The 15,637-nt window shown below is 41.4% G+C and overlaps 1 protein-coding gene across 1 annotated transcript in view; it reads right to left on the bottom strand.

Moving 5' to 3' along the window:
- Positions 1-437: 437 nt before the first annotated feature.
- MEP1A (meprin A subunit alpha) overlaps positions 438-15,637 on the bottom strand; it is a gene marked incomplete at its 5' end in the record, with an annotated part of 41,996 nt that continues 26,796 nt past the window's right edge. Inside the window, 5 exons of the mRNA XM_081296508.1 lie at positions 438-747; positions 6,263-6,563; positions 7,223-7,396; positions 8,147-8,620; positions 12,520-12,735. Of these exons, the coding sequence (XP_081152634.1) occupies positions 588-747; positions 6,263-6,563; positions 7,223-7,396; positions 8,147-8,620; positions 12,520-12,735 (1,325 nt within the window). The 3' untranslated portion in view covers positions 438-587. The remainder of the gene's footprint in view (positions 748-6,262; positions 6,564-7,222; positions 7,397-8,146; positions 8,621-12,519; positions 12,736-15,637) is intronic.

Genomic DNA, 15,637 nt, shown 5'->3' with positions numbered 1-15,637 from the left:
ATGCATGCTGGGCAAATGCTCTATCACTAAGAAATCCTGCAACAAGACATAAAAATGGTAATTATACCATCATAACTGATGAAAAATTAGTGTTTTATTCTCATACACACATGTGGATTTCATCATATGTACTGATTTGAAATGAGAAAGTCAAGTCAAAGAAATGAGAGTCAACCTCGGTTATTCATTCATTTATTGGTGTATTCATTTGACACTTAGTGAGTGCCCACAATGTACCAGCCAGGCACACTTCTGGGCCCTGGAGCTAGCATGGTCAATGAGGATACCATGCCCCATGGGAGCTCACTCTGTATGGGAAAGATGGTCAGTTAAGCAAGTGATTTATAATTAAACATGATGAGTGTTGTCACTGGACACACTAGATATATTAGGAGCACACAGTAGGGTAACAGAACCATGTGGGGGGCAGAAAAATGACAAGGGTCACACATGAGGTTAGAGGTCTTGGTTCTCAGAGGCCCCTTCAAAGCAAGGCAGATAAAAACTGCCCCAAACCGCACTGTCGGGGAAGGATGATCTGAGCAGAGGAAGGGGCTCCTGCTGTCCGGCTGGCATCAGCAGGTGGGTCACTGACTTGGCCTTTGAAACATCATGATGGAGATGATGGTGATGGTCACGAAGATCACAGTAGCCATGCCGCCAATCATCAGACCCAGGGCGCTGCCATGCACCTGCATGGCCTGGCATCGCTCCCCCGTGTAGAAGAAGGCATGTCCAGAGATGCACCTGGGAGAACAGGACACAAGGGGAGTGTGGCAACTACCTGGGCCTCAGATGCCTCCTAGCATCAAGCACCACCCCAGACATGACAGCCGCAACCAGCCTAGAGCAGAACCACATGCCTGCCTCCATTCCAAGCACCATATGCAAATCATTAAACTTAAACCTACAAGGCAGTGGGAGAGGCAGAGATTGTTATCAGGCCCCTCTCACCATCCTCATTTAATCTCAGAAATGTTTGCTAACTTGCTCAACATTGCGTGGTTAGTATGCGTTTTACACAAGAAGCTTAATCCTGAGAGGTATACCCCCAGGTCCAATACTCCTGGCCACCAAGAATTCAGAAGGAAGGTCTGGCACACTCAAGAACATGGTGCCTGACACTCGCTCTGACCGTGAACTACAGGGGAAATTCCCCAGATAGAGCCTGACTCACTGCACTGGTCAGAACTTCAAAACTTTCAGATGGTATCATTGTAAGGGTAGTGTCCTACTACTTTATCTCTTAAGGTTGTCCGGAAGCCCACATGAAATTATGAGGGTACTGTACCTGCCAAGGTGGTCCATACATAGTTGGCACATAATAACCTCACCCTGTTATTTTGGGTGCAGGGTGTATAAAATGTTATTTGACATAAAGATCAACTATTTCCGAAGCAAGCTATTGAGGGTAGCATTTTGTCCCTTCCATCATGGCCATTCCAGACTCTGTTTCAAACAGCATCTCTGCTGCAAAGGCTACTCAACAGAGCAGGATGAGTCAGTCAGAAGTCAAGACCCTCTTTTATTAATCCTGAAGTTATTTTACCTTTATAGGCTTCATCTCTAGCCTGACAATAGACTTAAAAATCACTAATAGCAGATTTGTTCAACTGTTTTTCTAACCCAGTATCCTCCAAATACAGTTTAATTATATTCTCTCTGAATAGAATTAAAGCTCTTTGAAGAGCTTAATTCACAATCCAAAGATGAAGGTTTATGGGAAATACTTTGACTGATGGGAGGTTGACACATGAGTGGAGTCATGGGCCTCAGGTGCCTCCTAGCAACAAGGAACCTGGCATCCAAGGACCTATCAAGTAAAGAGGTGCAGAGTGAAGACCCATGGCTATGAAGCCCTCGAGAAGCAAGGTGGGCATTCTGCAGTAAAAGGAAACAGAGGGCCAGGTGTGGGGGTGCACTCCTGTAATCCCAGAGGCTTGGGAGGCAGAGGTAGAAGGATCGTGAGTTCAAAAGCCAGCCTCAGCAACTTATTGAGGCCCTAAACAACTCAGTGAGACTCTACCTCTAAATTATTATTTTTTTTTAAAAAAAAGGGACTGGGGATGTGACTCAGTGGTTAAGCACTACTGGATTCATTCCCTGGTAACTCCCCCCCCCAAAAAAAAAATACAGGAAACAGAGGGCTCCTTGGAAAAGTGATAGATTCTGCAGCTGGTGCAGGGAGAATAAAGGATGAAACTGGAGCATCCTCTGGTACCAGAAAATAACACTGTGTTCGTGAAATTATGGGTGATGCTGAAAGAACACAGGAGCCATCCTGGAAGAGCTCCCAGAGAGCAAAGCTGGAACCATATGAGCAACAAAATAAATAATGGAATTACTGAAATGTCACCCATGGAATAAAATATTTATGATTCCTTAGTGTCACAAACAAGTGACTGCATTAATAAATGAATGGGGGAGAGGATGGTGATTCATGATAGAAAAATCCCAACTAGTGACTGTGGAGGAAGTGGACAAAACAGGAATCATTAGGAGACCACAGTGGTGACAGCCATGGGCAGGATCCCCCAAGGGGTGCTGAAATTTGTGGGCAAGGATCTGAGGAAAAGCAGGGTGTCTGTATGATCTCAGAGCATCTCTCCCAACATGCATACTCGCTGCAGAGAGAAGATCCGCAACTGTCAAGCAGGAAAGCCAGGGGAACACCCCCTTGGCCAGGCAATGAAGGCTGACGTCACCAGTGACGACAAAGGGACATATCACTTCTGTCCTCTCTTGTCCCGAACAATCTCAAGCTAATCATGGGAAACCATGGGGTAAACCCAAGTTAGGGAAAAATTTACAAAATATCCCACCAGCACTCTTCAAAAGTGGCAAGGGAATGAAAGACAATTAAAGACTAAGGATTGTCCCAGACTAAGGAGACTCAGGAAACATAAAATTAAAAAAATAAAATAAAAAGAACCACATAATATGTGATTCTGAAGTGGATCCATGAGTAGAAAAAAGGACATTGTGGAAAAACCTGGGAAATCTGAATAAAGTCCACTGCCTAATAAAAATAGGAAAAGAAGAACTTAAAATATCACTATTTGCAGATGATATGATCCTATACCTAGAAGACCCAAAAGGGTCTAAAAAGAAACTATTAGAACTAATAAATGAATTCAGCAAAGTGGCAGGATATAAAATCAACACGCATAAATCAAAGGCATTCCTGTATATCAGCAACAAAACTTCTGAAATGGAAATGAGGAAAACCACCCCATTCACAATATCCTCAAAAAAAATAAAATAAAATACTTGGGAATCAACCTAACAAAAGAGGTGAAAGACTTATACAATGAAAACTACAGAACCCTAAAGAGAGAAGTAGAAGAAGATCTTAGAAGATGGAAAAATATACCCTGTTCATGGATAGGCAGAACCAACATCATCAAAATGGCAATATTACCCAAAGTTCTCTACAGGTTTAATGCAATGCCAATCAAAATCCCAACGGCATTTCTTGTAGAAATAGACAAAGCTATCATGAAATTCATATGGAAAAACAAAAGACCCAGAATAGCAAAAGCAATTCTAAGCAGGAAGTGTGAATCAGGCGGTATAGCAATACCAGATTTCAAACTATATTACAGAGCAATAGTAACAAAAACAGCATGGTACTGGTACCAGAACAGGCAGGTGGACCAATGGTACAGAATAGAGGACACAGAGACCAATCCACAAAATTACAACTTTCTTATATTTGATAAAGGCGCTAAAAGCATGCAATGGAGAAAGGATAGCATCTTCAACAAATGGTGTTGGGAAAACTGGAAATCCATATGCAACAAAATGAAACTGAATCCCCTCCTCTCGCCATGCACAAAAGTTAACTCAAAATGGATCAAGGAGCTAGATATCAAATAAGAGACTCTGCGCCTGATAGAAGAAAAAGTTGGCTCCGATCTACATATTGTGAGGTCGGGCTCCAAATTCCTTAATAGGACACCCATAGCCCAAGAGTTATATACAAGAATAAACAAATGGGACTTACTTAAACTAAAAAGTTTTTTCTCAGCAAGAGAAACAATAAGAGAGGTAAACAGGGAACCTACATCCTGGGAACAAATTTTTACTCCTCACACTTCAGATAGAACCCTAATATCCAGAGTATACAAAGAACTCAAAAAATTAAATAATAAGATAACAAACAACCCTATCAACAAATGGGCCAAGGACCTGAACAGACACTTCTCAGAGGAGGACATACAATCAATCAACAACTACATGAAAAAATGCTCACCATCTCTAGCAGTCAGAGAAATGCAAATCAAAACCACCCTAAGATACCATCTCACTCCAGTAAGATTGGCAGCCACTATGAAGTCAAACAACAGCAAGTGCTGGCGAGGATGTGGAGAAAAGGGTACACTTGTACATTGCTGGTGGGACTGCAAATTGGTGTGGCCAATATGGAAAGCAGTATGGAGATTCCTAGGAAACCTGGGAATGGAACCACCATTTGACCCAGCTATCGCCCTTCTCGGTCTATTCCCTGAGGACCTTAAAAGAGCATACTATAGGGATACTGCCACATCAATGATCATAGCAGCACAATTCACAATAGCTAGACTGTGGAATCAACCTAGATGCCCTTCAATAGATGAATGGATTAAAAAAACGGTGGCATTCATACACAATGGAGTATTACGCAGCACTAAAAAATGACAAAATCGTGGATTTTGCAGGGAAATGGATGGCATTAGAGCAGATTATGCTAAGCGAAGCTAGCCAATCCTTAAAAAACAAATGCCAAATGTCTTCTTTGATATAAAGAGAGCAACGAAGATCAGAACACGGAAGAAGAGCATGAGGAAAAGACTAACATTAAACAGAGACGAGTGGGGTGGGAGAAAGGGAGAGAGAAGGGAAACTGTATGGAAATGGAAAGAGATCCTCATTGTTACACAAAATTACATATAAGAGTTTGTGAGTGGAAAGGGGAAAAAAAACAAGGGAGAGAATTAAACAACAGCAGATGGGGTAGAGAGGGAAAATGATAGGGAAGGGGAGAGGGGATAGTAGGGGATGGGAAAGGTAGCAAAATACAATAGTCATTAACATGGTATTATGCAAAAATGTGGATGTGTAACCGATGTGATTCTGCAACTTGTATTTGGGGTAAAAAATGGGAGTTCATAACCCACTTGAATCAAATGTATGGAAGATGATATGTCATGAGCTTTGTAATGTTTTGAACAACCAATAAAAAAAAAGAAAAAAATGTCCACTGCCTAGTTAATAACTTTATATCTATGTTTATTTCTTGGTTTTGTTTGTCATCCAAGGTTATGTAACATGCCAAAATTAAGGAAAGTCTTTTGAAGGACATAGGGGAACTCTGTAGTATTTTTGCAGTGTATCCATAAGTTTGAAATTATTTCAAAATGAAAATTTTTAAAAAGAAGAAACCAAGTGGAGATAGAACTCAGAGGAAATGTAGATGTTTCAAGGCAATCTGAAATACTCCTGCATCTGTCAAATGCAACTGAAGCTTCTGTCATTACACACGTCCTTTTATGAAATACTTCTTAGGTTTCTTACACAAATGAACATTATAAAAAGAACTATCAAATAGAGCAAATTGTGCAGACAGAACTGGATGCAGGTCCCAGCTCCAGCATTTATCATCTGAGCCATTTTAGACAAATCATTTAATCTTTCTGAGCTTCAACTTCCCAATGCACTGAAGGAGGATAATAAGAGCCCTTACGTCACAGGTCACGGGTAGCAATGAGGATCAGTTTAGATCATGCAGGTATAATGCTTGGGAGAGCCTGTGACACAGGGCAAGCAGTAAAAGCAAATCAGATATTCTCATTCCTGTTACTGAAAATATAATAATGGTACATCAGAACAGATAAACTATAGAAATAATAATAATAAATCTTCTCTATAGACCGAGAAGATTTAAGCTTGCTCTTGAGTCCACTGGAGCAGGTCAGGGAGTAGAAAGTTCTTAGGCTAAAACCCCTGGGTCATTTGTGAGAACTATGGTGGAGTTAAAGATTCCAGTAGCACCCTGGATATTGTCAACAATGCACCACAGGTGAGTAAAGAATGACAATTAAGACACAAGGGACTTGGGGGACTCCTCTGCCCTGGTGGTGTGAGTCCACCAAACCAGGGCCCACCCTTCTGGAGTCAAGGAAAACCACTCTGGTTGTCCATCTCACACAGTCATTGCCCTAACCTGCAAACAGCGACGACAGTGGGAGCAGGCCAGCTGACACCTGGCCACTGAGCCTACCTGCAGCTCGCCATGCCCTTCACGTTCACACAGACTCCTTCATTTTGGCAAGGGTTTGGGTCACAAGGGTCTCTGAAGTACTGTGGCCAGTTGTGGTCCTCCAAAGGGCCTGTGTTCTCCACTGAACGCTTCTGTCGGCTGGGCTTCTCCTGGTCCCGGCTCTCAGGTAAGGTTTCCTCTAACATGGCCTTTTCTGAACCTTCTACTGAGGTCTGCTGCTCCTGGTTTTGGAGGATGAGGCCTTGAGAGATCGACCTTTTCTCTTTGGTGGGAACTTCCGTATGGTTCAGGTAGGTAAGATCTTCAGGAAATAGACAGGTGAGGAAGACCCAGAATTAATCGGTGACAATGATTAACAATCTACTATGGAGAAAGTTCTCTGGGTCACTCCTATCCCTTGTGAACATCACCCTAGGGACATGTAAAAGTGGCTTTGAATCCAGCTGATGTCTCGTGAGGGCAACCATTTTTATTTTAAAGTGGTCTTTTCACATATTCGTTTATTAAGCTTGTAAGAAGAAGCATAGGTAAATGGAAATCAGCCAACTGTCAGATTTGATAAATTAACAAAAAAAGATGAAATTGTGGGTTCTCCTAAGGACAATTAAAAATGTAGTTTTTCACCACAAAGAAATGATAAATGTTTGAGCAGACAACATACTTACCCTGGTCTGCTCTTTGTACAATGTATTAAAACAGTACACAGTACCCCCACAAAGATGTACAATGTTATGTGTAAATTAAAAATATATTTAGAAGTAAAAAAGTGAAGACATGTGTCTTTGACCAATTGAGTAACCTGTGACATCTTGCAAAACATCTTTTTAAAAAATTTTGCCCTCATCCTCAAAGAAGAGCCCCCCCCCACCGCACCTTCCATAGAAATGCTTCAAAATCAGTGTGAAAGCAGTGGAGTACACAGATCAAGGATGATTGACAGAAGAAGAGCAGCACAAATACCTTCAAAGTCCACAAAAATGATGAGGTCATCGTTTTTAAGGAAACTCTTCCTTGTCAGCATTTGGTAGGAGATGGCCTGAGACCAGCCCCAATCGATGCTTCTAAAACAATCACAGTCCTTATCATAGAATCCCACCAGGGAGGGTCTGTCCCAGATTATGGAGTCATTTATTGCTGCAAAATGATAATTAACATAATATCACATTGTCATATGTATTTTACTTTACAATTTGTCTTTCATGAGCATATGGGACTTTATTCGTCAGGAAAAAAAAATATGTGGGAACGAATCAGGTTATTTACTCTTTCCAGGAGAAAAAAAATTCAGAATCAGGAGGTGAGGGGGGCAGAAAACCACAGCTCTGAAAGGTCAATTGTTCATCACTGAGTGACTTCCTGAATGAAGAGAGAGATGGCTACACCTGCTTTGTTCTAAGGCTTACTATGGCCCTTCATTTGGAAAAAACAATAGTTTTCCCATTCTTTTATTGATGTAGGTTTATTTCATGGATGTACTAACATTCAGTAATAATTTTTGTGTCAATCCATTAGCTCAGCACAGAGCTTAGCAAATTCTGAGTATTTGCTAAATGTTTAGCAATATCTGCCTTCTCCAGATATTGCTAACAGCAATAGACAGCTCAATAAGGCAGGAACCACACGACTCCTTGTAATCCAAGTACCTAGCACAGAGTTTGGAACATTGTGGGCCCTCAGTAGATGCCTGGTGAGTGAATTTAAGAAAGACAAGGAGGAGAATGTGACATTGAAAGTCTTAACATAATTATTCAATGTAACTAGTTGTTGATATGCCCAAGGGGGGAAAATGTGAGAGAATGTTGTTCTTTCTTGTAGAGACAAGAATCAGGTTTGTTAGCCCTTCCAGACTGAGAGACAGTCCCTATTTATGCTCAAACCACCTACCTGAAGATGTATGGGACTCAGAGGTGGTTAACATCCGGCTTAAGGACATCCTTTTTGTGACATCCGTTTCCTGGTCGAGTATCGTCATTATGGCCTGTCTGTTAATCACCGGCCATTCCAGAATGGCGTCATTCTCCCCACTGCACAGGTGGAAAGCGATTCCCACGTAGTCAGACCTACTGGAGGTTATTCTTCCATGGGGGTATAAGGTCACCCCAAAACCGTATCCCTCTGAATTGTAGAATCGAGGGCTTTGAAGCTTGTCCCCTTTAACTGTGTTCTGAAGCACCTGGGAGATATTCCGCACTGTCCAAACCCCTGTGGGGCAGGGTGTTTCTGTCAGAGTGATGTCATCCAGGTAAATGCCCCCATTTGAGTTCTGAGGGTCACCCTTTGCGCCCTGGAAGAGATAGCGAAATTTCTTTTCCTCTTTCAGTGTCACATGGCCAATTTTCCAATTATGGTCAGAATCTCCTAAGGACAGAAAAATAAGGTTGATGACAATGGTGGATGACGTGTAGTGAGTACTCAATATGAGTCTTGCACTGTGCCAGGCATGTGACATCTCATTCAATCTTCTAACAGCAAAACCCTATAAAATGGCACCATTACAGACTCATCAGCTTTCTAGTAAGGGAAAGTAGCTTAAGAAAAGGACATCTATGATCTATTTTAAACTCATCTTTAAATCTTAATCATGAATTTGTTTTCCACCGTTATGGTTTAGAAACATGATATCCCCCACAAGCGCATGTCTGAGACAATGCAAGAAGATTTGGAGGTGAAATGTTTGGGTAATGATAGCCTTAACCTAATCAGGGCATTAATCCCTGATGGGGATTAACTCAGTGGTAACTATAAGTAGATGGGGTGTGGCTGGAGGAGCTGGGTCCCTGGGGGTGTGACTTTGGTCTACCACGCGGCCTGCGCAGTGGTTTCATTAATGAGGTTCTGGCATTAAGTTAGTTAGAAGAGATCAAAATAAAACACACAGACAGTACCTTATTTATATTGCTAGGTCCGAGACGGCTCGCCTCCCTGGTTCCCGCCTCCAGCCGCCCAGCAGGGCAGCGAGGATTACTCTGGGCTAGCAGGAGAGAGAGAGAGCGAACACGCCTGGGAGCAGCCTTTTATTTGGGGGACAAGAGATTCAGGGGAGAATTCCATCCAATGAAGGTTGAGGGGGGGCTGCACTCCAAGGTCAGGGTCAGTGATTGGGTCTGCGGGGTCAGTGGTCACGCACACCCCCACACGGATGGGCTCTCTCATCAGGAAAGGGTCGGGAAAGCTCCGACACAGCCAGAGCGCCTCAGGCCCTTAACGGGAGTCACCCAATCACGTGTCAGAATGGCTCTCCACACTTTGGGGTATATATTTTGCCCTTTTTGAGAGGAGCTCTCTCACTGCTTCTGCCTTGCAGTATCCTGAGCTGCTTACCTCTGCCATGATGTTCTGCCTCACGTAGAGCCCCAAGGAATGAAATCGGCCCTCTATAGTCTGCGACCTCTGAAACCAGGAGCCCCCCAAATAAACTTTTCCTCCTCTAAATTGTTCTTGTCAGGTGTTTTGGTTGAAGCAATGAAAAAGCTGACTAAAACATCCACCACCATGTAATTTTACAGGTTCTGTATTTCTTCCTGGGTTTATTGTTGTAACTGAACCCCATTCCCTCATGGTAGCATTAAAATGTCCAAATGTTAGGCTGTACCATATGAAACAGACATTGCCAAAGTCAAGTAATGGTAATTCCATAAGGCCCAACATTTGACTTGTTGGCAAAATCTGGAAGACTACATATTTTTTCTCTTCTTCATAGTATCTGAGGGGGATCCAGATCATCCAAAGACAGTTACTTTTATCCAAATACCCACATTCTAGGGATGATTGGGTCTACTTGATTTTTTTCCTGAACTGAACCAGAAGTGGAAATTTTTAATTACACGCTGAGCCTAAGAGGGTGAGGGGACTATTCCACAATGTGGGATCCTAGGCCAAACAGCTTAAGAACATAGAAAGGAGCCTGAGGATACCAGGAAGAGGAAACTGCTAGGTCAGAGCAACTCAGAATTTCCAAAAGTAAGCCTTGACTTTGATATTTTGCCTAGGGTAGACATTACCACTGGGTTTACAGACAAAAAGAAAGAAAGGAAAAGCTACATAAGTAGAAATCTTGTTGAATAAAATGAGCTCAGATAGGTGCCAAGGAATTTAATCTGAAATGACATTGAGGAAAGGGCCTTTTATCTTTGTTCCTTTTCCTGTGTCTTCTGACCAAAAATATCCTTATAGAGGTCTATTTCTTCCAAAGTTGAAGATTCCTCTTATCTCCTTTTTTCCTCAGGTCATCCTAAGAACAATTACAAGAGAAGGATCTAACAGTGTTCTATTTCTGGAATGGAGCTTGTATGGTTAGATGGCATGGATATGTAGGAGAAAGGTGGACAAGGTGCACAGACCACATGGGTAACCCAAATGAACCTAACTGCCATCTCCTGGGCCCAGCACTACAGCCAGGTGGAGGACATGTGGACTGGAAAGGTGATGGATGACAGAAAGCCCAGATTATGGACAGAGACACAGGATTTGTACTATTTACCCAGCAGAGTTATAGATGCTGGGGATTCTGACAAGAGAATAAAAATTCCTTTCTTGTTAATGATTAATTGCCTTGTTTTTTTTTTTATAATATATGTCGTTATAATGAGGTTGAAACATGGGACTATGGTACTGAGAGAAAGTCCTGAGAGGCTATGCCATCTGGGGAGGGACTGTCATTGATAAAATCATTCAAGTTTTATCTAAGCGCTTCCACAGGACTCTCCTGAATCAGGGGATAAAGATGCTAGAATTGCTCAAGAGAAATTTCATCCTTGTTAGTTCAGAATTGTCATTTATTATTAGGGGCTGCCCTGTGTGTGTGTGTGTGTGTGTGTGTGTGTGTATGCACTCACACATACTCATATTTTTATGCAAGCTTTTTGCATATAAATTTGCATATTAGCTTTATGGATTATAGAACATATGCTATATACATAGATATACATATAGACACATTTTGTATGTAAGCATTTTCGTTAAAAAATATATATCACAAACATGAAAAGCTATTCAAAGACAATTGTAATTATCTTACATTGAAAACCCTATGAATACCAAGCAATATTCAACTAGCATTTTAGAAAAGTTTCATTAACAAGACAGTATCTGAACAGACTACTTTAAAAATCTATTTATATCATGCTTCTAGAGAACTTGTAAAGCATGGAATGGTTGCTTGATTGATTCTGTGCTTACAAGGGTCACATTTTCAGTTTTAGATGAAAGCAAGTGATATTAGTTCCCACTGATATCAATATTCTAGCTTATTTTTTTATTAAATATTTATACTTTGGTAATGTAACAAATTCTCAACTCTTAAAGGTCATCTAGTTAACATCTTTGCATCACACCTGCTATGATAAATTTCAGCCAGAAAAATGAACCCCTTAAAACCATTTTCTGTAAAATTCCTAGATGGGACACAGAAGGGCTTGATTAGAGGTGGTTTGGGCATCTATTCTTCTGAATGATCTCTAGGAGCCTTCCTTCCTTCAAGAGCAGCAGCCTTTTCTAAGGTATGCAAATAAGTCCTTTCCCCAGTTCATCTTAACTGAGAAATTCTTTGTTGAATGGGAAAACAAAACAGGAAAGCTTGTCTGTTTCTAGGTATGAACGTATAACTGCCACAACAAAAGAATGTAAGTATGTAGATTTAGAAGCCTGGGTCTGGATTTATAACCAGATGATCCTACTGCCCACCTTAGCAGTTTAAGGTTTTCATGCTGACCCGCTTACAGAAATACACAAAATAACACTTTGTGTTATTTTAGAACATGCAGATGATTATAGTAAAATCAACAGACATGGCTTATGTTCCTACCAACTTTACAAGAAGATTTCAAGTTACTTCCATATATTAAACAATGATATCGTTTGTTTTTCTGGAACAGGTGCAAAAACACTTATGGTCAATTATTGAACTACTCTCTGTCCAGCAACATCAATTCCTGCATCCCATTTACCTTCCCATCTCTACCTTCCAATCTTCCATTTTCTTTCTTGTGGTCCTGGCTTCCCCCAAAGCACTAGTGAAAACTGAATGTACATATGCCTTTTAAATAGCGTAGTTAAACAATGCTGTGGTAACCACATTCATCTAGTGAAACTTGGCAGGCAACATGGTAAGCTCTTGGGAGGAGGAAGTAGAGGAAGAGGGGGAAGGGGAGAAGGGAGGGAGAGGTTGTAAGGGTTGAGAAGGGAAGGGAAGAGGAAAGAAGAGGAGTGAAGTCCCAGGTTTTAAGCCAAGTGTTCCTTGTGGGGATGCCTCCAAGTACCTTTAAAGGTCTTCATCTTGACCAACTTGCGCACATTGCCAGTGCTGTCGTCCCTTCTGACCCAGACCACCAGTCTATCCGAAGGGCTTCCTGTCATTTTATAAAAAAACTGCAGGCACTGATGCTTCCTCTTGGGGTAAAGAATCCGAGACTCCAGCAGGGCTGCCTCTTCTGCTTCCCCTGAGCTGGTGTTGAAGTGCATGAAGAAGCCTGCACCTGTGGAGAGAGCAGCCCAGCACTCCATCTCTGGCTTCCCACACCCAGGTGCCTCACCCAGGCAAAGTGAGACAGGGAACATAAAGGCTAGAACTCTTCTGAGGAAAACAAAAAGAAGGTCCTTTGTCAGTATTCAGTATTCTCCGTATTCAGTAGACACAGTCACTAGCTAAAGCCACAGTTCTTGGCATAGATGTTGTGTGTGTGTGTGTGTGTGTGTGTGTGTGTGTGTGTGTGGGATTGAACCCAGGGGTACTTAACCACTGAGCTACATTCCCAGACCTTTTTATTTTTTACTTTGTGACAAGGTCTTGAGAAGTTGTTGTGGGCCTCACTAAGTTGCTGCGACTGGCCTCAATCTTCCCAAGTCATTCGGATTATAGGTATGTGCCACCACAGCTAACTTTAAAACCACAGTTATGCACTGTCTCTTTCTCTTTTTTATTTTATTGGTGCATTACAGTTATGCAAAATAATGGGATTCATTGTGATATATTCATACATGCACAGAGCATAATTTGGTCTATCTCATTCCCCCTTTCCCTGCCCTTCCCACCCACACCTTCCACCCCCATTCCTCTGCTCTCCTGACTCTCTTCTATTTTTATGACAATCCTTTTCTTTCCCTTTTTTCTCTTTTGATTACCTTTGTTCCAAAGGGTGTGAAGTGTATAACTCGGACTTAAAGAAACACAAGCTTCAACCAAAGTTTGATGGGATGCGTTGTCTATAAGACCTGTTCGATTTTTCTCATTGACATCATTGTTTAAACTAGAGATTCATTCTAAGTAAAAGTGTTAGCCTCTTGGTTGTACAAGGAACTGTAGGTTTAGGATTTGAATTTTAAGTATTCAAGATGAGAAGGGTTCAAATTCCCCTACTTCTTGCTTAATAACTGGGTGTATTATCAGGTGTAGAAGCAACTTTATTGTCCAATAGAACAGTGCATCCAAGACATCATAAGGACTACATAAGGGTTTTACCTGTAGTTAATTGAAAGCGTTGGAAGAACAGTGGAAAAGAAGGTGAAAAGATTCATATTAGTGCCCAAGCTGGAATTTGCCTAACTCAGATGCCTCAAAACTCTTTCTCCTAAAAATAAACAGGTAAACAACTGTTGTTTGGAAAAAATAACACAGTTTTCAAAATCCAGCACAATGAAAACTCCTTGCATATAAATAGGTATTTTAAACTATATTTCTGCACTCAACTTCTTATCACAGGGCTCCAATCAAAACATTTCACAAGATAAAAATCAAGTGACTATATAGTATAGTCCTGGGTCCTGTGGCCCTGCTCCCTGCCTCATCCTGCCTTACACCTATAGCATGTACAATTTGTGTTGGCAGCAAGCATTGATGGCTTAAATAAGCTCTCCAAAAGGCTTAAAAATAACTTCACAGGGGCTGAGGATATGACTGCATGGTGCACTGCTTGCCTAGTATGTGCAAGGCCATGAGTTCTGTCCCAGGACCACAAAAACAAACAAAACAAAAACCCCAACTTAATGGCTTTAATATTACATCCAAGAAAACTGGATTTTCTGGTATGTTCTTTTCAATACTTGAACTTTGGTCTGAGACCTCTGCATCATAAAATACTGAATGCTCGAGTTAAAGAAAAGTAGTGCTCATAGAGCTAATAAGTTTTTCAGGTGGTCCTTGATCAGGAATTCCTGCCCCTATGGACTAGAGAGTATGAAGTAAGAGTCTATAACTCAAACCTGGGGCTCAGGAGGTCTAAATGTGTGCCCAACTCTGCCACTAACCAGGTGTTCTTTCTTTTGTCTACATTGCAAATAGGAGGTGGGTTCTATCTTAAGGAATCCTTTGAAGTCAATGCATCTAGTAAAAGTGCTCTTTAGCAGTGGAACTGAGTTCCTTAAATGCTACCCAAGAGGAAGCATTATGGATGGTAAAGTTACCCTGATAAGGTTTTTCCTTGTATTTCTTCTGGGGTGTGGTCCTTTCCTTTCCTACTTGGGTAGTAGAACATTTTTCCAGCAGAATGTGGAAGATGAATGATCTTCTCAAATGAAAATCATGGCTCTGTCTAGATGTGTATTAGCCTGGCAGTGAGCCCTACAGTGGGGGGTGGAAGAGTCCACCACAGCAACTTGGAGAGAACATCAGACTTGGATCATCACCCTTTGGATACTTGGGATGATAGGTGTGAAAAGCTTGTGTGGGAAAGAAACTTTCACCCTCTTCCAAGGCCAGAGAGGAAGAATGACAGTGGCTCTGACTTCAGGCATACTCCCAGGTGGCCTGGCATCTGGGACACAAGCTGGGGAAAGAAATCTAACCAGCTCCCAGACAGGAGGGACTCAGTGAACTCACAACAGCCAGAAGACCTATAGAATGGTACATCTAGGTCCAGTCTTTGAAAAATTAATTATACTCTATAACCCCACCTGCTTCTAGGGATTGAGATGATTTCATGACAGGCACATAATAAAAAGATACAAAAATAGAAATGGAAACAGTAAATGAAAAAATTAAGAGTGAAGCTGCTGGTCTGTAGCTGGGTACTCCATATGGATTATCTTTTTTCACCCTCTGTGAAGTATTAATAGCTTGATGTTCAGAGTTGTACAATTTCAAAGACTTTTTCAAAAATAAAATAAAATCACACACAACAGCAATATCTTGTGGTCACAATTAGTAAGAGGTGGAACCAGATTTCAAACCCAGGTCTGTCTGACTGTATGGTTGTTTTGCTACAAGAACTATATATAGGAACCACCTGAAACTGTGCTATGCAATATGGTGACCACCAAACACAGATGGCTACTGAAAGCTTGAATTGTGGATGGTCCAAACTGAGGTGTCCTGTAATGGTAAAATACATGCCATATTTCAGACACTTCATATTAAAAAAAAAAAAGCAAAGCATTACAATC

The sequence above is a fragment of the Spermophilus citellus genome (assembly GCF_964194105.1).
Source record: "Spermophilus citellus genome assembly, chromosome: 5".
Taxonomy (NCBI): domain Eukaryota; kingdom Metazoa; phylum Chordata; class Mammalia; order Rodentia; family Sciuridae; genus Spermophilus; species Spermophilus citellus.
The sequence above is the reverse complement of the archived record's forward strand: the minus strand, read 5'-3'. Positions and strand labels throughout refer to the sequence as shown.